This window comes from Lissotriton vulgaris, chromosome 6, assembly GCF_964263255.1.
Source record: "Lissotriton vulgaris chromosome 6, aLisVul1.2, whole genome shotgun sequence".
NCBI classification, from domain to species: Eukaryota; Metazoa; Chordata; class Amphibia; order Caudata; family Salamandridae; genus Lissotriton; species Lissotriton vulgaris.
In genome coordinates, this window is record NC_141694.1 from 12,941,105 (window position 1) to 12,965,894 (window position 24,790).

The 24,790-nt window shown below is 52.1% G+C and overlaps 1 protein-coding gene across 2 annotated transcripts in view; it reads left to right on the forward strand.

Annotated features, from left to right (window-relative positions):
* The window catches only part of TTBK1 (tau tubulin kinase 1), a 279,484-nt gene that overhangs the window by 247,402 nt on the left and 7,292 nt on the right, over positions 1–24,790 (forward strand). For both annotated transcript variants that reach the window (XM_086925839.1, XM_086925840.1), the window contains exon 13: positions 11,441–13,008. In XM_086925839.1, the coding sequence (XP_086781965.1) occupies positions 11,441–13,008 (1,568 nt within the window). The remainder of the gene's footprint in view (positions 1–11,440; positions 13,009–24,790) is intronic.

A 24,790-nucleotide genomic window follows, 5' to 3' on the forward strand; every position in this document is an offset into this window, starting at 1 on the left:
ATCTGGAGGTCCGAGACATCCTGAACCAGTGATTTGGTGACAACCTCGACCTGTTTCACTCGCTCATTGATTTTTTGGAGGTCCGCTCGTATCAGGGTGACCTCTGTCGCCGTCGCCCCCACCGTCGCCTGTACCTGAGCCAGCGCCGTCAGGACGTCTTCTAGTGTGGCTTTCTTCGCTCCCTCCGAGTCCGCCGCCTTCCCGGGTGGTCTGCGTTGTTCCTGCGGGGGAGTGTGTTTGTCGTAGGCGAATTTGTCCAGCTTCGCTTGCGTGGAGCTGCCTCTGGGGCCTCTTTGCGCCATAATGTACCTCCGAAAATAGAGTGCGTGCAGGCCGGGGTCGTCGCTTGATTTGGGCCAGGCGATGGATTTTACAACTCTCAGACGGTTGCCTTGCACGTGGCACTGGTCTCGTAGGGCCTATGAGTAGATGTTGCAGTGATAGAGCCCGGTGATATGGCCCCCACACTTAGCGTCCACCCGGTGATAAACAGTCTCAGCCCGGGATGACTAATGCTGGACCCCCGCTCTCCTTGTCCAGGCTCCGACGTTCAGGGACACCTGCCACAGGGCCGCCGGAGTATTGAGGGCGACGCACGGCCACCACCAGCGCCGTTCGGTGCTGCAGAACGCGGGGGGGGGGGGAGAGATCCCGGCGCCACCTAGGAGTCGTGGCCCCCAACAGATCTCCGCCCCGCACACCTCCGGGGCCTCTTCCCGGTCACTTGAAGGCGAGCCCGCCCCTCGATGGTCCGCCGGATCGGGCCCCGGGTGGGCCACAGCACGGGCCCCAGTGCCGCTACCGGCCGCCTCCCTGTCACCTGAGTCTCTTCCAGCACCCGGCTCCAGCAGGGCGCCCTCCGTCTGCCCGCAGGTTTGCCAGGGATTGCTGCCACTTGCTGTGTTTTCTTGTGGCGCCGGGGGTGGGGGGGGGGTACGGGCGCCACTTCCGGTGTCAGCTCCCGGCCTCGTCCCACTTCCGCTCGGCCACTGTCCTCAGGCCACAGCGCTGCTCGTCCGGATGTTCCAGGCCCCACCTCTCGCCTCGGAGCTCCGACCGTAGCGGAGCCCCTGACTCTCCGCCGCTTGTGCTTAGAGCGCCGCACGGTCACCGGACCCCTTCCGCCCTGAAAGCAGAGAAATTGCACAGGATAAATGTGCCGGATTTATGTGGGACGCCGCCTCACCGCAGGAGCCTCCCTAAGCTGCGGCCACCATCGTTGACTGCTAGCCACGCCCCCCCCCCCCTCTGCCCCCTTTTGAACACACTGCAGCTTTCTGTGCAAGACAACCCTAAGACAGCTCTTTAAGGAGGCCTATCTCACATGTACACTGGGGTATATCAACATATCGACTACGAAAATATCGCCCTTCGAGGATATCATAGCAAACACGGAAAAACAACAATACTATGGCGAAGATAAGTATATATTTGCAGCACAGATTTACTATTCTTAACACCAGATCCTCATACGTATATTGAATATGTACATATCATCAAGGCACAAGTATCTGCAGGTAAGTAAACCTACACTTATCTGTATATACACCTTCTCTATATTTTTGTCACCAATATTTTTGATCGGCATTCTTGTAGCCTGGTTTTTAAAACTTGATATTCCGGAACCATACCACATACACCAGTCCCCTCACAAGCTCTTCCACCTCACAGCTACTTACTGACTTGTGTCTGACCCATGACCCCCTTTTTTCTGTGTTGACATGTTTACATTTCTAAACAGTACAAAAGAACGTTTTTGTTTTTAAAAAATAGCATAGCACCACAACTAATAGAGACTGAAATAGACAACATGTCTATGCCCTAAAAGAGAAAGAAAGTTACAAAAAAAGTATTCAGCAGGATTATCTCACACACATTACTCCATCCTACCTCCCTCGCCTCAATTCATTCCATTATAAGATAGTCCTGGCTCCACAGCACAACCAAACACAGACTTAGTTCCCTGCCCAATAAAAAATACACCCTCCCCCACCCTCTATATCTGCCAGCCACGTGCAAGGCAGTAGCAACATTATGTTCCTTTTAAAATGTATTTTAAAGAACCAGGAGGCATGCCGACACTCCGATGATGCCGCCCCCTACTAGACAGCTTCCTGTGATGCAGGAAGGACGCGCGTATTCTCTGAGATGACCAGGATGGCGTCCAGGTGGCTCGGAGGCGATTGATTCTCTCGTTCCAGGTCAGGAAAGAGCGAATCGGTGGGTCTGGAGCTCAATCCTTGTTTGACTGACAAGAGTGCCTGTGTAAGTTGCACTATTTTTAATGAGGCACTTTTGCTATTTAACACCTTGCATGCTCATGACGAGCTCAGCTCGACATGAGCCACGGTGCTCGTGTGCTCATGACAAGCTGAGCTCGTCATAACCGTTAGAACGCTCGCACGCTGGGCAAATTCCCCTGCTGTGCGAGCGTTCTAATGAAACGGGTGTGGTCATGACGAGCTCAGCTCGTCATGAGCACACGACCACCGAGGCTTGTACCACCCTGTGCGCCCCTCCCTCCCCCAGCACAGTGGGGGAATATGCCCCGCACAGAAGCTGTTAAAAGTATTTTGTGTCTTAGGGGAGGCTGCTTAGAGCCAATGAGTGGTGCACCTCCCTGGCTGGGTCAAGGGCACTTTTGGGCGGTTTTCCCTTTCTCAGAATGAGCTATTTCAAGGGGCTTGATAGGTATTTAGGCCCATATTTAGAAGAGGAGTTGCGTTGCTCTTGAACCACGTAATGTGGTGCAAGTGTGACACAAGTCCAAAATGCGATTTATGAACCACGCAGGGCCACCTTGCCTGGCCTTGAGTGGCTTCATAAATTTGGAATGATGCAACACAGCACGAATGGTGCGCTGCCTTACTCTACCCTGGGAAGGCATTCCATGGGCGTTGCATGGGCGTTCCCACGCAACTACCATGGTTTCTGACACATTTCCAGATTTACCAAAAATGGTAGACCTGGGAATCTGGCAAAAAGATACGCCTTCTCAGGAAAGGCGTAACGAGGAGAGATATCTTTATTTCTCCTTGTTATTTCCTCATTGTGTGCTGCATTTGGCTTCATGGTGCACGGGTGCCTCAGTTGGCGATAGGCAGCCGAAACAGCGCCAGCGCAGGGACACTGATGTGTCCATCTGAAACAGAACTTGTGCTCATGTAAAGCGCTCTGATTCCTGATATCTTCGGGACGAGTTCGCGCTACATTAAACTCTAAAAATAGGTTGTTTTTTTCAAGGATGAAATGTGCCATATTCTTTTAAATACGGTGCATTCCTGCCCTTCCTCTGTAACGCAGCACAGCAAGATGACTTTCTGTGCTGCGTTGAGTTACTTTGTCATACATATGGCCCTCAGTGCTCTGAATTATCCTGGGCTTGCTCTGGTCTTAGAGTCCTGACCATGGAGGGCAAGAGGTGTGCACAGAAGAGACATGTATTCCATCTTCTCTGTGGGTGTGAAAATATTCAGGAGAGGTTATCTTATAGACTGCGTCGCTTGTCTTCCATACTAGGGGACCATCCTAACTCCTGTTCCCAGGGGTCAAGTTAAACATCCGTCCCTGTGGGAGAGGGTTTGAGCATTATGGAACCAAAGGGCAATAATACCAGCTGCAGAGGAGCAGCTCAGAAGGGGAGTATATGCTATTGTATTCTTTGTTCAAAAGGTCTCAGGAATCTTAAGGCTGGGGCTGGCTTTAAAGAGGGTGAATTATTGGGTGGGAACAACTCGCTTGAAGATGGTGACGTTGCAGCAGATTATTCCTATGACTTCCAATCACAAATATCTCTCTGCCATAGAGCTGCATGACGCCTACTCATCTCGATCCACGAAAGTCACCAAAAATTTTTGCTGTCCGCTGCCGGTAATCTGTATTTCCAGCTCAAAATTCTCCCTTTCAGTTTAAAATCTGCGCAAGGGTCTTCACCAAGCTATTGGCGCCACTGGTAGCATTACTAAAACTGCCAGCTGGTTCTCTCAGGATCAGGTGATCATAGGAGCCAGGCATCGATCAGACGATACTTTAGTGACGTTTCCGGACACGAAGGTTCACATGATCCAAACTTACATCTCAAGTCTTCTCTGCCTCAGCTCTCCCACTGCAGCAGATTGGTTACTGGTCCAGGGGGATCTGACAGCAACAATATTTCTAGTCCCTTGGGCCAGGTTCCTTCTCCACAAGATCATGAGATAACCCCTGAGTCACTGGAGATCTGTAACTTCAATCTTCGTATCTCTCCTTCTCCAGTATTGGTTCAGGACACACAGCGGTGGATTGATCACTGAAATCTGTTAAAGGCTGTTCACCTATCCCCACCTTCATCCATAATCATGAAGACAGATGCCAGTTTGGCAGGATGGGAGCCTGGATGGAAAACCAGCAAATTCAAGGGCTATGAACTCTTTCTCAAAGACTCCAATGGGAGGGAATCGGAAGCCATACTTCTAGGTCTGACACCATTTTCCCCAAATCCAGGGGGCAAGAGAGTGTGGATCAGAGCAGACAAAATGACATAAAGTCCAATATGAACAGGCAGGTGGGGTTGAGATCAGTCTTGTTTCCAAGATTGCTGACCAGCTCAACTCTTCAGGTAGGTAGAGGTGAACGTGGTTTCCATCTTGGTAATTCATATTCAGGGAGTGCTGAACTCGACTGCGCAAGATCTGAGTAGGATCATACCTGCCTCTCAGGAGTTTTTTTAAATCCCCTGGTGTTTGCTCAGTTTTCTGAATGTGGGCCACCTAATAATGGATCGCGGTGCCTCTTCTTTGACAGTCTTTTGTACAAGGGGGAAGGAGAAGGGAATTTGGGGGGAGCATCTTTTCTCTTCGCCTGAACCGGGGCATCCTCTAAGCATTTCCTTTAAGGAAAATGGGCTGCATTTAAAAAAATTAAAAAAACTTAATTTAAAAGCCATCACAGGCATGGTAGTCTGCCCACCCCAGCAGGCCACCATCCCGGTGATTTTAGCGATTCCTAATTGGTTGTACATTGCAACCTGCCTCATTAATATTCATGAGGTAGGTCGATGTGCGATCCACTAGGAAGCGCTGAATGAAAGTCATGGCGTTTCATACACTCAATAGCGATTACCAAATTGTGATTCGAAGATATTCGCAATTAGAAATGGAAATTGGAAATTGTACTTATATAGCGCGTAACTACCCGGAGGCCTCGCAGCGCTTGGTATCACTATTTGAATTAATGATACTGCTGGCCCTAGAAATCAAGTAGGCGGCTATCAGGGCCTTCAGAAGCTCATGGGGAAATCTTACGATTGATGAGGGTTTAGTTCAACATTTATTTAAGGGTTTAATAACATTAATCCTCCTGCAGAGCCTTTTCATCCCATTTGGGGTTGCCTTCTGGTGCTAGAAGCGCTAAAAGGCCTACCCTTTGAGTCTTTAGCACTAGTGGATATTAAACTGCTGAAATTAAAAACTGGATTACTGGTAGTAATAAAACCAACAGACGTCTTGGTAAGTTCTGTTCTTTATAGTGTAGCACCCATTTTTAGGTCGAGCAGCAGCGCGCATGCGCTGTCTGCAAGACGTGTTGCAGTCACTGAAAAAGTGCAACCCAACCTGCTGCATAGCATAGGCTACCTTTTGCATCCGTCATCTTTGCTGGCTCCTCATTGGTCCTCGCTCCCGATGCCTCACTTCTGTTCAAGGCGGAGGAGCACCGCATCTGTTGTTTGGGAGAACTCTTTTTCCACATCTGCCTTTCACCCCAGACGTGTGTGTTAAGGTTTTTTCTTGCATTATGTTTCTATTAAATGATTATTTTGATGGGCAGTTTTTGAAGGTAATACATTCTTAAATGTATCCTCAAATAATCTGTAATAAACTCTGATAAAGTTTTGCAATAGACTGCATCAAGCCCGGGAAGATTCACTGGAGGCCAGACTCTGGCAAGAAATCCAGAAAAGTTATGCCAGCCAAAAATATCGGCTCCACTCGGAGCACAGCTTACAATTACTTGGCATAAGGATTTTTGGGGAACAAACCCCCCCAGTCTGTATTAAAGCTAGCTATCAAGAAGAGTACTAGGTTGTGGTCCTTTCATTCAGACAGGGCAACGCTGTCAAGAAGGAAACACGCCTGGGCAGTAATTACTAACTTTAACCCAGGAGTAGAATCCCTTCACCTATCAACTACCAGGGCACTTTACCTGAAACGAAAGTTCCTGGCACTGAGGTTTGGTGAATGGCCTTTTTTGAAAAATCTTCCAGAATGGTGCCGGAAAGACAACAACACCCAATGCAGGCTGTGTGGTTACCACTCCGAAGGGTTGGAACACATAGTCTGCTTATGTCCAACAATGCTCACCTCTAGACACTTATTATTGCGAGAAGAATGGATAAGACTTGGAATTCGATCTTGCCACCAAGCCATAATAGCAGCCTTCAACACGGATAACATAAAGCTGAATATCGGGGTAACAAAATTAGTAATTAAAGCACTAAGCCAGTTGGAAGTTATCAGGGCTGCCACCCCTGTCCTGGTAGAGCCGAGGGAAACCTTATTACTGGATACACCAATGCCTTGTTGGCCATCAACAAATTGCTGATTCAAACTTGGTCCGCGACACTTTCAACACCAGTTAAGAAACCAAGTAGAGTTTTATTCAAAATGTTACTCCAATAAAAAAAAAATAAAAAAAAATCATTTTATGACGGAACCGCTCAGTCATGAGCACAGCGCGACCGCGGCTTGTGATAGAGCGGTTCCGTCACCAGCATGGGCGCGCGGGCGCCCCCGCCCCCTTAGCGCTGCGGTGCAATAGCCGCCGCAGCAAAGGGGTTAAGTCATTCTTCCAGCCAGAAGAAACCTGTCAGCCTTGAACATCTGCTCCTCATGTGGGGATGAGGTTGAAGTTACCTTCAAGTCACACCAACCACAGTCCTGGATTAAAGCAAACCAGGCCTTCCCACTGAGTAAAACAACCTTTTCTACAATTCCTCCTTCTTGCACAAAGCAATTTCCCTACTCGGGCCCCAGGAGGGAAAATGACAATCCATTCCATGTTTCTATTAAATAGTCTTTTTCCCACTGCACCAAGAAGGACTCCAATATCTTAGCCGACAGACCTGGACACTGAACATCTCCTGCTCCCCATCTGGCTTGGCCGTTTTATCACTTCTATTGAATGTATTTATTTATTTCACTCGATTATATTGTAATGATTTTAATTAATCAAACAATAAAGTTTGTAACACTAAACACTGATAAAGCTTTCCAAGTGCATCAGCAGGCGCAGTCACTCTGGAGTTTCGGCGTTGGTTTGCTGTGCATTAAGAGAGGCCACCACCTGGGCTTTTTGGTTTATATAACTGTAGCTGTCTTGCACACAGCATGTGTTTTTCTGTGCCATGCACCTATGTGGTGACAAGCTGAGACTATCTGTCCTGTAAGGCTATACATTACTGCCCAACAGACACTCATTATTAATCTATTTTGTAATCACTCTGTTGGAATGAAAATTCAGTGTGGCAGTGTTGTGGGGGAAACTACAATGTCCACCTTGCTCCAGGTCCCCAGGAGGCAGTCCATGTAATCATCATCATCAGCGAGCACTACAAAGAGCGTTCTCCCTTCCTGCAGGATGCTCGCGGGCCACACTGGGCCCATCCTTGCCCAGAAAAGCCAGAGCAGGGCCACCGCCCGCTTTAGCCTGCCTGCCTCCCTGCCTTCTTACTTCCCTTGTAATTTCTCATTGTCTCCTTTGTTTTCCCGCCTTAAACTTCTGTTGTTACAGATGTTATATATGTGTCATTGCGTACCGTCTTGGGAAATTATCTAATTCTGCAATAGAGTGTAATAGACCTCATCTAGTGTGCACCAGTACTGTCATAAGTAAGATAATTAATTGGTATTGGTGCCGCAGTTGTTAATTTGGCTAGAGGAAACTTCTCCAGGAGCCTCAGTTCTCAACCTGATTGTTTATGTTTATGTTTATGTTTACCGATTTGTAAAGCGCATGGCTGCCCGTAAGCGTCCCAGCGCTCTAACTAATCTATCAATTTAGCTGGCCCTTTTACAACTAGAATATATGGGGAGCCTAGTATAGATAAAATTGAAGTGTGGGGTCCTGTGTAGGTCGAGCGGCAGCGCGCATGCGCGGTCTGCCAGATGTGTTGTAGTCACTGTATGGTGTGTTTTACACGACAACTCTGTGCAGAGCTTGTGTTTGCACGGTCCAGAAGGTGCGTACGCCTATCACAGAGGAGGGGAGTGGATAGATCTCAACAGCTGTATATTTAAATATCTTGCACTAGCAAATCTTTTAACCCCTTCGATGTTCATGACCGAATGGTCCCGTCATGAGCACCTCCGTCATGAGGACAGGGGCACGAAATCCCTCTGCTGCAGACAGCAGAGGGATTTCTCTTTCTCCCCCATAGACTCCCCAGCTCCCGAGGACCCCCCATACCCCCCCCTTGGTTTGTGTGCAGTGACGATCAGCGCGCACGTTGCGCTCTCGTCATTGCACAGAAACCGAAACTGAAGTGATCCTGTAGGCTCATTTCAGTTTCACTTTCTATGTGCTCAGGGCACGTAGAAAGATGGGAGAGGTATCACTGGAAAGGGGAGAATCTCCCATTTCCAATCCAATGGTACTGCTCCCCAGTGGGTCCCTGCTTGGGGATCGCCCCAGGACATCGATCCCCAAGCAGGGATCCACCCACTAGACACCAGGGAGGGGGAAGCGGCCCCTTGGGCAAGGGCCTTTGCTCCCCCACAAATAAATTTGGTGCAATTTAGTCTTTTTGCCCGTGGGGGGCAAAAAGCCCGCTATACGCCAAGGAATTTTTATTGCCAAATTAAATGCCCCCGGCCGCAAAAATGACAGTCTTTCTGCCCCCAATCTGCCCCACCGGGGGGTGGGGGTTGTGGGGGGCAAAAAGCCCACTAGAGGCCAGGGATTTATTGGGGGCAAATTTGAATTAGGTTGGGGGCTGCCCAAAATGGGCATGCCCATGCCGACCACCCCCTCTCCCACAAAAATTACAGCCTTCCTCCCCCCCCTTGGGGGGCAGTAGGCTTTCTACCACCCCTAGTGTTTAGAGTGTTGAGGATAGCAACACCCTACGCCTGGGCGCCTCATCTGTTCCCAAGGTAAATTCTTCATATCACGGACAGCAAGAGGTTGTCATTACAGGCTTTTTCCCTTCTTCTGCTAATTTGAAGAGGTGAGGCTGCACAGCCTTCATGTTAGTAAACACGTCTTCATCTCTTATTTATTGTATTTATTTAACTTGAAGGTTTTTATATAGCGCTAGCTCCACCCGAGGGTATCAGAGCGCTTTACATCAGCAATGGCATTACACAATAGTAAAAAATCATAGTAATTGAACAACATACGAGTTATACAGGTGTTAGAACCAATACAAAATACAGGTAATAATATAGGTAAAGACAATACTGAATAAAGGCACATATAGGTAGGGATAGAATAGCACGTTGCCGGAACCAGAATGTAATTGTGGATAGGAACATTTATAGAGTGTCGGGGAGGACTCGGAGGACATAGTAGGTAGTGGGAGGTAGGGGATCTAAGCCAATCCGTACAGCCATTCAGCAAATGGGTTTGATTTTTGACCCCCTTAGCAAACAAACCTGCCCCTCTAGGGATTCAAAGCAGGACGTCTAGTGTCAGGCTCTCTGGCAGAGTTTCAGGGGTTGAGCTATGTATGGCAGTCACTTGGCCAATTTACTTTACATTTTGTCAACAATTATAGAGTGATGCAGTTCAGGGTTCTTTCCTCTATGAAGTGAATTGAGGAGAACTGCATATCTCATATATTATTAACCCCTCCCCTGCTGATGACGGAACCGCTCCGTCATCAGCTGGGTTGGCTCTGTGCTGATGACGGAGCAGTTCCGCCATGGCCCGCCCGACGCTCCTGCGCGGCGCAAATTCTGCGCCTGCGCTGAGTGTTCTATTGAGCGGGCGGGGCCATGACGGAACCGCTCCGACGCTGGTGACGGAGCGGTTCCGTCACCAGTATGCGCCCGCCGCATTTCCGCCCGCCCCCTTAGCACTGCGGCGGAATAGCCGCCGCAGTGAAGGGGTTAAAGTACTGTGCATTCTACTGATGTTGTTCTGAAATAGCTTTCATACATCTAATAGTCTAATGAATTCAAGGGAGGGACGATGAGCTAACGCTTCAATTAATTACTGGTAATTGCATTACTCTGAGTCCTATCCCTCGCTTCAGTTCATTACTAACCTCCCTGCCGCTCTCTCCTCTTCAGCCCACATTGGTATGTTGTGTCGGTTGCTTTCTGCAAAAACAGGAGGTGAGGGGGCGTTTTACTGGTAATTAAATGTGGTGACTGGTGGTGTCTGTGGAGGCAAGACTGCTGCAAAGTGTAATGAATTGAAGCATGCATGGGGGTATGATTAATAATGCAGTGCAATTACCAGTAAGTAATTGAAGCATTTCCAGTCCCCAGGCTTCATGTATCTGTTCTGATTTCATTTATATTCTTTGTCCCCCCAATGCAGAAGGTACGACTAGGCCCAGCTGAAATGCATTCTTCCATTTGAAGCTTTTCCTTCCATTTCACACTCTGAAAATCAGTTCCATATCAGTAGCCACAGACTTTTGTAACCAACGCTTACTTGTCGAATATATCACTATGTCCCTTTTCAGAAGAATAGCTCCTTATGCACCTCTGCTCGCAGCGCTATGAAGCGGCTCTTAGATGATGTGGGCGGTGTTTTAGGCATTGAAATAAGTGCATCGATAAAACTTGGTGTTATCCTGATTGTTTCATGTTCACTCGATTATGCAATTGACGCTCATTTGTTGACGCCTTTTTAGACGATCAAGGGTTATGTTGGTTTCTGGAGTAACCGCCTTCTTAACAAGCAATGGTCTTGTTTTTTGGATGCATTAAACAGATTTTAATGGCCAAACTGGATTTTACATTATAAAGCCCCTTCAACTGATATTTAACCCCTTGCACGCTGATGACGGAACCGCTCCGTCATCAGCTGCGGGTGCGCTGTGCTGATAACGGAGCGGTTCCGTCATGGCCCGCTCGCGGCTCATGCGCGGCACGAATTCCGCGCCTGCGCTGAACGTTCTATTGAGCGGGGCCATGACGGAACCGCTCCGTCAAAAGCACAGCGCAACCGACGCTCGTGACGGAGCGGTTCCGTCACCAGCATGCGGCCGCCCCGCCCCCTTAGCGCTGTGGCGGAATAGCCGCCTCAGCGAAGGGGTTAATTGTTACGTTGATATATGTAGAAAACAATCACTTCTATCTGAATAAGTGATGTCAATTTCTTACTTGTCTGAGTGAATGCACTCTTAACATTTCTGATAACGATGAATAGCGTATATTATAACCCCCTCCCCCTTTCACTTCAATGATTATGTTTCAGTATTAACCGTTGTCTCTTCTCCATCTTGCTCCAGGTCCTCACCGTCAAGCGCTTTGAAATGAACGGCTTGCCCAAGGCGGTGCCATTAAGTCTACCTTACCAAGACTTCAAGAGGGATCTGTCCCCCAGCAAGGAGCAGCTGAGAGTCCCCCTGAGGATCAAGAGGGTTGAGTTCTCCACGGTGGTCCTCACGGCCCCCTGCAGCCTGCCAGGGCCCCTCATTGAGATCAATGGGAAGGTTGATGAAGAAGACGATGAGGAGGAGGAGGAGGAGGAGGAGGAGGAAGAGGAAGAAGAAGGGGATGTGGAGGACGAGGAAGGGGCTTTCCTGGGAGAAGAAGTGGACCTGCACAGTGGATCCAGCAGCGAGGTGAGCCAGAAGAGCACAGAACGCAGCCAGGACGGTGCACCATCCACGCTCCTCGCCGACGACCAGAAGGACTCCAAGGGGCGGGCTTCAATGGCAGACAACGATTTGGAACTGGAGGAAGGCTCAAAAACCCTGGTGCTCTTCTCACCTGGAGACGTGAAGAAGTCTCCTGTGACTCACGACTTGATTCCCGATGTTGATCTTGGGACTCTTGCTGCACTGACGCCCCAGAGTGAGAGGCCGCAGCCCACGGGGAGCCAGTTGGATGTATCAGAGCCGGGGACATTGTCCTCAGTCCTAAAGTCAGAGCCAAAGCCACCTCTTGCCCCGGCGACCACCTCCTCCCCTTTTACCAAAGTTGAGCGCACATTTGTCCATATTGCTGAAAAGACTCACCTTAATGTCATGTCTTCCAGTGGTCAGATGGTGAGGCACGAAGACTACTACCCCTCTGGCCAGGTTGAAGAGCCAATCATGGAGGAGGAGGTAGACGAATATGAACTCTTAAAAGAAAATGGAAGTATTAACTCTGCTGTGGAAGTCGGTGAGATAGAGAGCTGTAATTCTTTTGCCAATCACATAGAGACCTCCGCAGATCTGGTGGAAGGACCTGTCTTGTCCAATGGCTTCGGCCTACCCGAAGAACATATCCACAGCGACAGTTTGGAGATTGTTTCCAAAGAAACAGGGAAGTTAATGTTGGAAGAGCAGAGATTGGACACAACGGGTCTTCAAACAGAAAGCCTTATTACTGCAGAGATATCCCGAGGAGACCTGAAACAGGGCCTGCCAAGGACTTTGAGGTCCAAATTTAAAAGCCGCATCCCTGTGCTGTTCTCCGAAGAGGAGACAGGCTCGGACCTCTCTGGCTCTCACCCTGTCAAGGAGCGGTTCCTCAGGAGAGCCAAGCAGCCTGACCTCGCACGATTAGTGATGGAGAAGAGGCAGAACCGGCTCATCAGGATGTCCTCGGGGGCATCCTCCTCAGCCTCCTCCAGCGACGAAAGGAGGTGCCCCTCGGAGACCCTCTCGACCACAGGCTCTGAAGAGGACACCCACCATTCTGAAAATGTAGGGAAGACCCCTCACCTGAGAAGGGAAGATTCCATGTCAAGCACAAAGAGCAGGATCCCGCGGCCCATCACGCCCACAAAGATGACATCTGCAGAGTGGAAGCGCAGTGGCCACGCAACGACCCCTTCGCCAGCCCTGGAGCCAGCTCCGGCACTGAGGTAAGAACTGTAAGCTTGCCCCGCTCTAGTTACGTATGGATAGTGTGGTATCAGTCCTGGCACTCAACCAGTGCCTTCAGGAGCTTATAATTGAATCCACAGAAATATCCCGCCTGTACGGGTCTGTCTTGAAAGGATAAGGCTGTAGACATGCTGTCATGGAATCATATCTTGGTCTGCCTTTGGGCTCACATATAAACCTCCTTACTGGCCACCTTCACTCTTTTTGTGATGGTGTATCCGGATCAGGCCTCTCTACCCTGTCAATTTTTCTAAGTGTAACAGCCTGGTAATTAGTGAAAGGTTTGTTTACTAGAGACCTCATAAGCAGGGTATTTCGTAATAGAATTATTGTTTTGTTTTTGTTTAGCTCAGACGTTATCCCATGGGGTTATCAAGCGCGTCACATGGGAACGCATTAGTACATCGTCTAGGGAAGATGAGGAGTATATTGCATGTTCCCGCGCTTTCATAGGCAGGTAAACATGTCTACATTAAATGAAGAAGATGCTCAATTTTCAAATACATTAATTTGATTCAGTAACAGCATTACTTTCAGCCAGCGGGAGAGGAAGGAGGTCCTCAATTGTATTTCACCTACAGTATCAGTGAATACAGAAGTGTGTGTAGGGGGGAAGGGTACAATAGAGGAGAGTGAGCAGGACAGGAAATGACATCATATGCATTTAGAAGCAATGTCCAAGAGCGTCAGAAGAAGATAACCTTAGATGGTTGACAGTCACAGGGTGAGTCCACCCGGGCAATCGATGGATGATTGAGGTGAAGGCCTCCTCGTATTACTGGACCTCTCGAGTGGCTTCGAAACAGTCAACAATTCCACCCTCATAGGCACCCTGGATTCTTAAATAGAATTCACTAGCAATGCCCTTCACTGGTTCTCCTCTTATCTATCAGTTGAAACCAGATTTTTCACTTGGGCACATCCAGACCCCAAAAAGATCCCTTTCACCTGCAGAGTCTCCCCAGGTTCCATACTGCCCACAGTCGTCTTCAACCTGTACATGGAGACGCGTAGTGCCCTACTCACAGATAACAGCAGATTCACCAATAAGCAGTTGATGCACAACAACAATTGCCTCTATTAGATTTTCAGGTAGCAAGGAACATTTAACAATTTCATATTATCACAAATCACATTACCAAGTCACATTGAATAAACATTGTTACAGAGTTGTTTTGTCTTCACATAAAGATAGCGGACCAACATGGCGTGGAGATTGGGGAGCATGAATGGGTGGGCACCTAGATATAGGATATCTACCAATGGGCATAATGGAAAGAGATGTCAATCAATCAATCATGGAGTTTTAAGCACGCTACTCACCCATGAGGGTCTCAAGGTGCTGGGGGTGGGAGAGGGAGCAGCTCCGGTCAGTCGAAGAACCAGGTCTTGAGGGTCTTCCTGAAGATGTGCAGGGTATGTGATGTTGATCGGGAGCTTGTTCCAGGTCTTGGCCGTGATGTAGGAGAAGGTTCTTCCACCCGTTCTTGCTCTGCAGATGCACGGAGATTCAGCGAGGACGAGGTAGGCGAATCAGAGGTTCCTCTTGGGTACTAGGAAGGAGATTCTGTCATTGAGATATTGGGGTCCGGTGTTATGGAGGCATTTGTAGGCGTGGGTGAGAATCTTGAAAGTTTCTCTTTTCTCGACAGGGAGCCAATGGAGGCTACGCAGTTGTTGGGTTCTGTGTTCATGTTGAGGTATGCTAAGGACGAGTCTGGCTGCGGTGTTCTGTATGATCAGGAGTTTGCGGAGCAGAGACTTGTTGATCCCACTGAGAGGGCCTTTCTGTAGTCCAGTCTGCTGGTTATGAGTGAGTGGGTGACGGTCTTTCTTGATTGGCGGGGATCCATTTGAAGGTCTTACGGAGGATGTGGAGGGTGTTCAAGCAGATGAAGGCAACAGCGTTGACCTGTTGGGTCATGGAGAGGGAGGAGTCCAGTACAATACTGAGGTTTTGGGCGTTGTCTGTGGGGGCAGAGAGGCTGCTGAGGGCGGTGGGCCACCAGGTGTTGTCCCGTGCAGAGGGGGTGGAGTCTGAGAACGAGGACCTCTGTCCTCTCTGAGTTGAGCTTCAACCCCATGGGATAATGTCGGAGCCAATCAAGTGTGGTTCCCTGTATGCTGGTGTCGTGGAGTCTGGCGGTGAGTGTGCGGTGGGAGATAGTGTTGAAGGCTGCAGAGAGGTCGAGTAGGATCAGGGCTGCAATGTGTCCTTGGTCGAGGAGGGTGCAGATTTCGTCAGTGGGGCCTATGAGGGCGGTCTTGGTGCTGTGGTTGCTGTGGAATCCAGATCGGAAGGGGTCAAGGATGGAATTTTCTTCAATGAATTTTGTTAGTTGGACGTTGACGGTGTTCTCGGTGTCTTTGGCCTCGATGGGGAGCAGGGAGATGGGTCGGTAGTTCTTCAGGTCTGTGGGATCTGCTGAGGGCTTCTTGAGTATGGGTTAGACTTCTGCGTGTTTCCATTCATCGGGAAAGATTCCGGTTTGGAAGGTGGCATTGATGGTGTGTTGTAGTTCTGGTGCGATGGCGGCGGCTCTGTGGTAGATGTGCGGGGGCAGGGGTCCGTGGGGGCTCCTGAGTGAATAACTTTCATAATAGATGCGATGTCTTCGGTGGTGACTGGGGTCCAGGAGGAGATGGGGGTCAGGCTGGCGTTGCTGGAAGAGGGAGTGGTTTCTGAGTTAGGTGTCTGGTTGTTGAAGTTATCATGGTGGCCCTTAATTTTCAGATAGAAGTAGGAACCAAGCTTGTTGCAGGGGTCCTGGGAGGAGGTGATGTCTGTGGTTTTGCTGGGGGGTTTGGTGAATTCCTGGATGATGCTGGAGAGTTTTTTAGAGTAGCTGGAGTTGGCGAGGATCTTGTTTTGGATGAAGGTCCTTTTGGTGGTTCTGATGCTTTGGTGGTATTTCGTCATGCAGTTCTTTTAGGCGGAGCGATCTTCTGAGGATTTGCTGTTTCTCCAGTCCTTCTCGAAACGTCTGCAGGTGCGTCTGGATTCTTGGAGCTCGGTGGTGAACCAGGTGGCCTTTCTGGGGCGCTGTCAGTCGGGGGTATGCAGGGGTTCAAGCTTGTATGCTCAGTTGATGATCCATCTGTGAAGTTGAGCTGCTCCTCTGTGACCTTGCTCCAGTTCCTTTGTGGAGGACTGGGTACAAGTTTGGGTGCGGTGGGTTTTTGACGTGAAAGTGTACTCAGTGGTGGTCCGTCCAGGGGGGTTGCATGGTGTGGCCGAAGGGAATGTTGTTCCCTCCTGTGAAGATGGGGTAGAGGGTGTGGAGATTTGTGCGGTAAGGCAGCGAAATATCTTTGGGATGGAGATGGGGGGCTGGAGGCGTGCATAGTCCCCACCAACACTCTCACAAAGACTCATACTCTCCAGCCACTCTGAAGAAGTGGGCGGCCTGGCGCTTCTCCAGTGCAGTGCAATCTCCCACTTACCCAGCAGCAACACCAGTAACTTGTGCCTGTGGCTGATAGAGATATGTTGCATTTGCATATAACAATAGGTCCATACCTTATCAGTGAGTGGTAGCTCCAGCTCCATTGCCCAGACCTCCCGCACCTGTGCAGAGGTATGCGGTTTCAGTGCAATGCATGAATGGTATATTCTAGATGTCATATAGTCTCCGTCTGCATCAGTGATCGCTATCTTCAGGGGTGTGAAATCCTCAGGGGGCAGTGGATAGGAGGGCATAAGCGATCGCTAAGTGTTCTGGAGTTGCCATTAAACAAAAAGCTCCATATATGCGATGCTCCGTGTCTGTGGGTCTTCAGTCAGGTGTAGGGCTTAGCCATCTGGGAACAGGTCGCCAATAGTGAAAAGGTTATGCCGGCGTAGAGTCTGTTGGACTAATTTTTCCCGTGTGAGTGGAATCCATGGGTTGTCGTGGTGGGGATGCATTAAAGTAGAGGGGACGCTGCCCAGCATGTGTTGTAGCCTGCGCCAGTCCTAGTATGTTGTAGATACAGTCTGCGTGTCATTGTCATCTAACAGCATGCCCTTGGGCAGGATCTGTGGGTATAGGAGTCCATCTAGTTGAGCACGTTCAGGACGGGGATATGGGATGCGGGCATCTGGATGCTACCAGCGATGAGAGTAGTGCCACTGAGTGGCTAAATAATATAGACAGAAATTGGGAACCACAAGCCCTCCACGCTTGTTGGAAAGAGTAAGGGTGTCCCAGCGGACCCGGGGGCGAGCTTCTGCCCAGACCAGTCATATTAGTATGCCACGTAGGGTAGGAAAGAAGGATTGTGGCAGGGAGATGGGCATGTTAGAGAAGAGATATGAAACGTGGGGATGCACAAACATCTTAATAATGGCACGCGGCCAGCTATTGAGAGGGGCAGTCGTATCCAATGACCCACCTGTGCTGTGAGGTCAGCCACTGCCGGGCCATAGTTACTCTAAAAAAATGTGGTCATCTATCTCTATAGAGATGGATGCCCAGGTATTTGGTAAGTGGTTAGTCTTCAGGTGGTTGTTGGGCAGTATCTGTCAATGGGAAGAGCTCCAATTTGGCCCAGTTGATGCGGAGTCCAGAGAGGTCCCTAGCGTGCGATCTCCTGCATAGGTAGAGGTAGATTGGCTTGCAGATGTCTAATGAAGAGCAGGATGTCGTCTGTATAGAGAGAAGGCAATAGGGGATCGTGAGTAAGTTGCAACCCACGGTGTGAGTGGTGATCTTGCAAAACACGGACCAGCTGGACCATCGCAATTATAATGAGGAGGCGGCATAGCGGGCAGCTGTGCTAAGTGCCACGTAGTATAGGGAATGCGTCGGTAAGTGCACCATTAATCTGTAGACAAGCCATGGGGTTAGTATGTAAGAGCATGATCAGGGAGAGGAACCGGAGGGGGATGCCAAGTTTACCAAGGAAAGCTCAGAGAAAGGGCCATTCGAGACAATCTAATGCCTTCTCGGCATCTAGCACGGACACAACTGCCATTGTAGTGAGGGAGATTTTATTGAGTAGAGTGAATATAGTTCGGACGTTGAGCGAGGTAGAGCGAAGCCGGAATAGTTTGGGGAGATAATTTGCTCCATCAATAGAGCTAGTCTAGAGGCGAGTATTTATTGCTAGTATTTTATTATCTAAATTTAGCAATGAGAGAGGTTGGTAGGAGCCCAGACCTAGATACCCAGCAACTATCTATGTGGAGGAGTGTGGCTCAATGGTTAGAGCGGCAGACCCTGATGCAGAGTTCTATTAGCGGGTCTTGGGCTCAATTTCCTCGGACCTGACAATTCTCGCCTCGGGGCCTATTCTAATCATGGACCCCATGCTGTAACTCTGGGCAATACCTTGCTTAACCTCCACACCGGCCCCAACAGCGCTAGGATGCCTGGCTTCACCTTTGGAAGGGTTTCATAGCGCCAGGAAACCGATGGTGGCAGTGCGTGCTACAAATACCTTGACATTTGACATTTATCTAAATCTCAGTCCAACCAAGACAGTATACCTGTTTTTTTGCCAAGAACAACAAACAAGATACAGTACAAGCCTGGCTCCTCAACATGAACTTTGATGGCTTCGAACCCCAACTCTCACTGATCGCCAGGCACTTGGATTCACCTTGGACACCAGCCTCATACTCAAGTACACATTGCCAAAAAACCAAAGCCACAATGACACCACTTAAAGGCAGCTTACATATTGCTGTATGTCTCATGAAGGGCCTTTAAGAAATATGATCACATCACCCCCATCCTAATGGAACTCCATTGGCTCCGTGCTGGCCCGCACCATCTTCAAAACCAGCTGCATCATTTACAAAGCCATCATGACCATGACTCCTGCTTATCTCGGAAACAAGTTCTGATGATAAATTTTAGGGCCACACGAATGAAAGGCTAGGCGTACAGCTGCAATAAAATGAAAAGATACCCTCCTCACAGAGCATTGAGCTCAGCCAACCACAACTTGCTATGCATTTCCAATATCAGCAAAGATAGAGCAGGTGGTCGCTCCATCTCTTATCTGTCCCGAAGCTCTGGGATCTTCTACCTGAGCATCACAGAAGCGCGACTTCAGAGGTTGCTCATACTACCCTTCTGAAGACCCACCTTTTTAGAGAGACCTGTCTTGGGTCTGCCTCACATTCCACATTCCATCAGTTTCTCCTAGTACCTAGTTCCAGAATGTTTCATTTGGAGCAGCAGGTTCATGCGCTTTAAACGTATCTATTCATTCATTCATTCAAGCTCAACATCTCTGGTGGTTCTCAGCGCACTTTGGAGAAGAGGGTTCCTCATATGTTGCTCCAAGGGATGAGAACACTTCAAGAGACAAATGTTATCATTCTACAGCAGAGATTGGAGAGATTGATTGGGAAATAGGCACAAGGTTTTGGAATTAATTACTCACTGCAGTGGAAGGAGACAGTAGAAACAGCTACAGTGGGAGGGAGTGTCCTGTGGTAGGGGCAGTCACTTCCTGCGGAACTCGTAACTCTTGCTCAACCGTCTTGCTTTTGAAGAAGGCTGTGGATTTTGTCGGAAGGGCCTGTCAGCATCTGTTCGACGCATGGTCACCAGAGATACCCATTTTGTTTGGGCAGATTGAGTGAAAAGCCTTAGAAAACAACTAACACTGAAAGAATACTGTTAGACCTGGCCCCCTTGGCGTGGCTCTCCCTACAGCCAGGGCCCCGTCCGATAGCCCCGTCCGAGGCCAGAACCCATGAACCCTGTCCCCTGTCCGCCCGATCCCTCCTGACCCCAGAAGAATAGGAGCAGCCCCGTGTAGCACCCCCCTTCCCTCGAGAGACCCGACCCGATAACCCCCACATCGCACTCCGATCCCCGAGAAACCCAGACCCCCAACGTGATTTGCCGGCTTGGGGAAGCGAGCCTCTCCCCCTTGGAATGGGGCGGAGGAGTTTCGTTAGCACCTCTTGCCGGCAATGGCCCCACTCCCCACTGAGCGTCTTTGACCTCTCCAGCGAGATTTCAAAGGGGAAGGGTACCAGATGGCCAGAAGGATCGACAATTAGCCTCAGGCCTGAGGAAACCCCCTTCAAAGGAGAAGAAGACATTAACCACAGCGGCTGGGAGAGGGCGGCAGTGACATCTTGGAAGAAGAGAGCCTGCTGACTTGGTTGCGGCTGCTCCGTGGAAGGGACTAAGATCTACATTCCGCTTTTAACCCCTGGCGCCATGCTGACTTGGACGCCGCCTAGCCTACTGAAACAAAGACTGATCGCCTCCGTGCTAAAACCCCTGGGGCTCTGCTGACCTCATCGCGGCCCAGATAGTTAAACAAGGACTGACTGCCTCCTTGCTGGAACCCGGGAGCCCTGCTGACTTGGTCGCGGCTCCCCCCGGACCTCGAGGACACTGTTCTTTACCCCTGCCCGAGTCCTGGACACCTAGTCGCGGCTCGAGCCGGACCCTGTGCGCACCGTACAGCAACAAGCATCAAGGGATCCGTAGCATAAGGAAAGTACGAGCCAGACCCTGTGCGCCCCGCACCAGACAATCGTGAGGAGACTTGCGGCGCTCGAGAAATACGAGCCGGACCCTAGGCGCCCCGCACCAGACAATCGTGAGGAGACTTGCGTCGCTCGAGAAGTACAAGCCGGACCCTGTGCGCCCCGCACCAGACAATCGTGAGGAGACTTGCGGCGCTCGAGAAGTACAAGCCGGACCCTGTGCGCCCCGCACCAGACAATCGTGAGGAGACTTGCCGCGCTCAAGAAGTACGAGCCGGACCCTGTGCGCCCCGCACCAGATAATTGTGAGGAGACTTGCGTCGCTCGAGAAGTACGAGCCGGACCCTGTACGCCCCGCACCAGACAATCGTGAGGAGACCTGCAGCGCTCGAGAAGTACGAGCCGGACCCTGTGCACCCCGTACCAGACAATCGTGAGGAGACTTGCGGCGCTCGAGAAGTACAAGCCGGACCCTGTGCGCCCCGCACCAGACAATCGTGAGGAGACTTGCGGCGCTCGAGAAGTACGAGCCGGACCCTGTGCGCCCCGCACCAGACAATCGTGAGGAGACTTGCGGCGCGTGAGAAGTACGAGCCGGACCCTGTGCGCCCCGCACCAGACAATCGTGAGGAGACTTGCGGCGCGTGAGAAGTACGAGCCGGACCCTGTGCGCCCCGCACCAGACAATCGTGAGGAGACTTGCGGCGCGTGAGAAGTACGAGCCGGACCCTGTGCGCCCCGCACCAGACAATCGTGAGGAGACTTGCCGCGCTCAAGAAGTACGAGCCGGACCCTGTGCGCCCCGCACCAGACAATCGTGAGGAGACTTGCGTCGCTCGAGAAGTACGAGCCAGACCCTGTGCGGCCCGCACCAGACAATCGTGAGGAGACTTGCGACGCTCGAGAAGAACGAGCCGGACCCGGTGCGCCCCGCACCAGACAATCGTGAGGAGACTTGTGGCGCTTGAGAAGTACGAGCCGGACCCTGTGCGCCCCGCACCAGACAATCTTGAGGAGACTTGCGGCGCTCGAGAAGTACGAGCCGGACCCTTTGCGCCCCGCACCAGACAATCGTGAGGAGACCTGCAGCGCTCGAGAAGTACAAGACAGACCCTGTGCGCCCCGTACCAGACAATCGTGAGGAGACTTGCGGCGCTCGAGAAGTACGAGCCGGACCCTGTGCGCCCCGCACCAGACAATCGTGAGGAGACTTGCGTCACTCGAGAAGTACGAGCCGGACCCTGTGCGCCCCGCACCAGACAATCGTGAGGAGACTTGCGTCGCTCGAGAAGTACGAGCCGGACCCTGTGCGCCCGCACCAGACAATCGTGAGGAGACCTGCAGCGCTCGAGAAGTACGAGCCGGACCCTGTGCGCCCCGCACCAGACAATCGTGAGGAGACCTGCAGCGCTCGAGAAGTACGAGCTGGACCCTGTGCGCCCCGCACCAGACAATCGTGAGGAGACCTGCAGCGCTCGAGAAGTACGAGCCGGACCCTGTGCGCCCCGTACCAGACAATCGTGAGGAGACTTGCGGCGCTCGAGAAGTACGAGCCGGACCCTGTGCGCCCCCCACCAGACAATCGTGAGGAGACCTGCAGCGCTTGAGAAGTACGAGCCGGACCCTGTGCGCCCCGCACCAGACAATCGTGAGGAGACCTACGACGCTCGAGAAGTACGAACCGGACCCTGTGTGCCCTGCACCAGACAATCGTGAGGAGACCTACGGCGCTCGAGAAGTACGAGCCGGACCCTGTGCGCCCCGCACCGGACAATCATGAGGAGACTTGCGGCGCTCGAGAAGTACGAGCCGGACCCTGTGCGCCCCGCACCAGACAATCGTGAGGAGACTTGCGGCGCTCGAGAAGAACGAGCCGGACCCGGTGCGCCCCGCACCAGACAATCGTGAGGAGACTTGTGGCGCTTGAGAAGTACGAGCCGGACCCTGTGCGCCCCGCACCAGACAATCTTGAGGAGACTTGCGGCGCTCGAGAAGTACGAGCCGGACCCTTTGCGCCCCGCACCAGACAATCGTGAGGAGACTTGCGTCACTCGAGAAGTACGAGCCGGACCCTGTGCGCCCCGCACCAGACAATCGTGAGGAGACTTGCGTCGCTCGAGAAGTACGAGCCGGACCCTGTGCGCCCCGCACCGGACAATCGTGAGGAGACCTGCAGCGCTCGAGAAGTACGAGCCAGACCCTGTGCGCCCCGTACCAGACAATCATGAGGAGACTTGCGGCGCTCGAAGTACGAGCCGGACCCAGTGCGCCCCGCACCAGACAATCGTGAGGAGACTTGCGGCGCTCGAGTAGTACGAGCCGGACCCTGTGGGCCCCGCACCAGACACTCGTGAGGAGACTTGCGGCGCTCGAGAAGTATGAGCCGGACCCTGTGCGCCCCGCACCAGACAATCGTGAGGAGACCTGCAGCGCTCGAGAAGTACGAGCTGGACCCTGTGCGCCCCGCACCAGACAATCGTGAGGAGACCTGCAGCGCTCGAGAAGTATGAGCCGGACCCTGTGCGCCCCGCACCAGACAATCGTGAGGAGACCTGCAGCGCTCGAGAAGTACGAGCAGGACCCTGTGCACCCCGCACCAGACAATCGTGAGGAGACTTGCGGCGCTCGAGAAGTACAAGCCCGACCCTGTGCGCCCCGCACCAGACAATCATGAGGAGACTTGCGGCGCTCGAGCAGTACGAGCCGGACCCTGTGCGCCCCGCACCAGACAATCATGAGGAGACCTACGGCGCTCGAGAAGTACGAGCCGGACCCTGTGCGCCCCGCACCAGACAATCGTGAGGAGACCTACGGCGCTCGAGAAGTACGAACCGGACCCTGTGCGCCCCGCACCAGACAATCGTGAGGAGACCTACGGCGCTCGAGAAGTACAAGACGGACCCTGTGCGCCCCGCACCGGACAATCATGAGGAGACTTGCGGCGCTCGAGAAGTACGAGCCGGACCCTGTGCGCCCCGCACCCGACAATCGTGAGGAGACTTGCGGTGCTCGAGAAGAACGAGCCGGACCCGGTGCGCCCCGCACCGGACAATCATGAGGAGACTTGCGGCGCTCGAGAAGTACGAGCCGGACCCTGTGCGCCCCGCACCAGACAATCGTGAGGAGACTTGCGGCGCTCGAGAAGAACGAGCCGGACCCGGTGCGCCCCGCACCAGACAATCGTGAGGAGACTTGTGGCGCTTGAGAAGTACGAGCCGGACCCTGTGCGCCCCGCACCAGACAATCTTGAGGAGACTTGCGGCGCTCGAGAAGTACGAGCCGGACCCTTTGCGCCCCGCACCAGACAATCGTGAGGAGACTTGCGTCACTCGAGAAGTACGAGCCGGACCCTGTGCGCCCCGCACCAGACAATCGTGAGGAGACTTGCGTCGCTCGAGAAGTACGAGCCGGAGCCTGTGCGCCCCGCACCGGACAATCGTGAGGAGACCTGCAGCGCTCGAGAAGTACGAGCCAGACCCTGTGCGCCCCGTACCAGACAATCATGAGGAGACTTGCGGCGCTCGAAGTACGAGCCGGACCCAGTGCGCCCCGCACCAGACAATCGTGAGGAGACTTGCGGCGCTCGAGAAGTACGAGCCGGACCCTGTGGGCCCCGCACCAGACACTCGTGAGGAGACTTGCGGCGCTCGAGAAGTATGAGCCGGACCCTGTGCGCCCCGCACCAGACAATCGTGAGGAGACCTGCAGCGCTCGAGAAGTACGAGCTGGACCCTGTGCGCCCCGCACCAGACAATCGTGAGGAGACCTGCAGCGCTCGAGAAGTATGAGCCGGACCCTGTGCGCCCCACACCAGACAATCGTGAGGAGACCTGCAGCGCTCGAGAAGTACGAGCAGGACCCTGTGCACCCCGCACCAGACAATCGTGAGGAGACTTGCGGCGCTCGAGAAGTACAAGCCCGACCCTGTGCGCCCCGCACCAGACAATCATGAGGAGACTTGCGGCGCTCGAGCAGTACGAGCCGGACCCTGTGCGCCCCGCACCAGACAATCATGAGGAGACCTACGGCGCTCGAGAAGTACGAGCCGGACCCTGTGCGCCCCGCACCAGACAATCGTGAGGAGACCTACGGCGCTCGAGAAGTACGAACCGGACCCTGTGCGCCCCGCACCAGACAATCGTGAGGAGACCTACGGCGCTCGAGAAGTACAAGACGGACCCTGTGCGCCCCGCACCGGACAATCATGAGGAGACTTGCGGCGCTCGAGAAGTACGAGCCGGACCCTGTGCGCCCCGCACCCGACAATCGTGAGGAGACTTGCGGTGCTCGAGAAGAACGAGCCGGACCCGGTGCGCCCC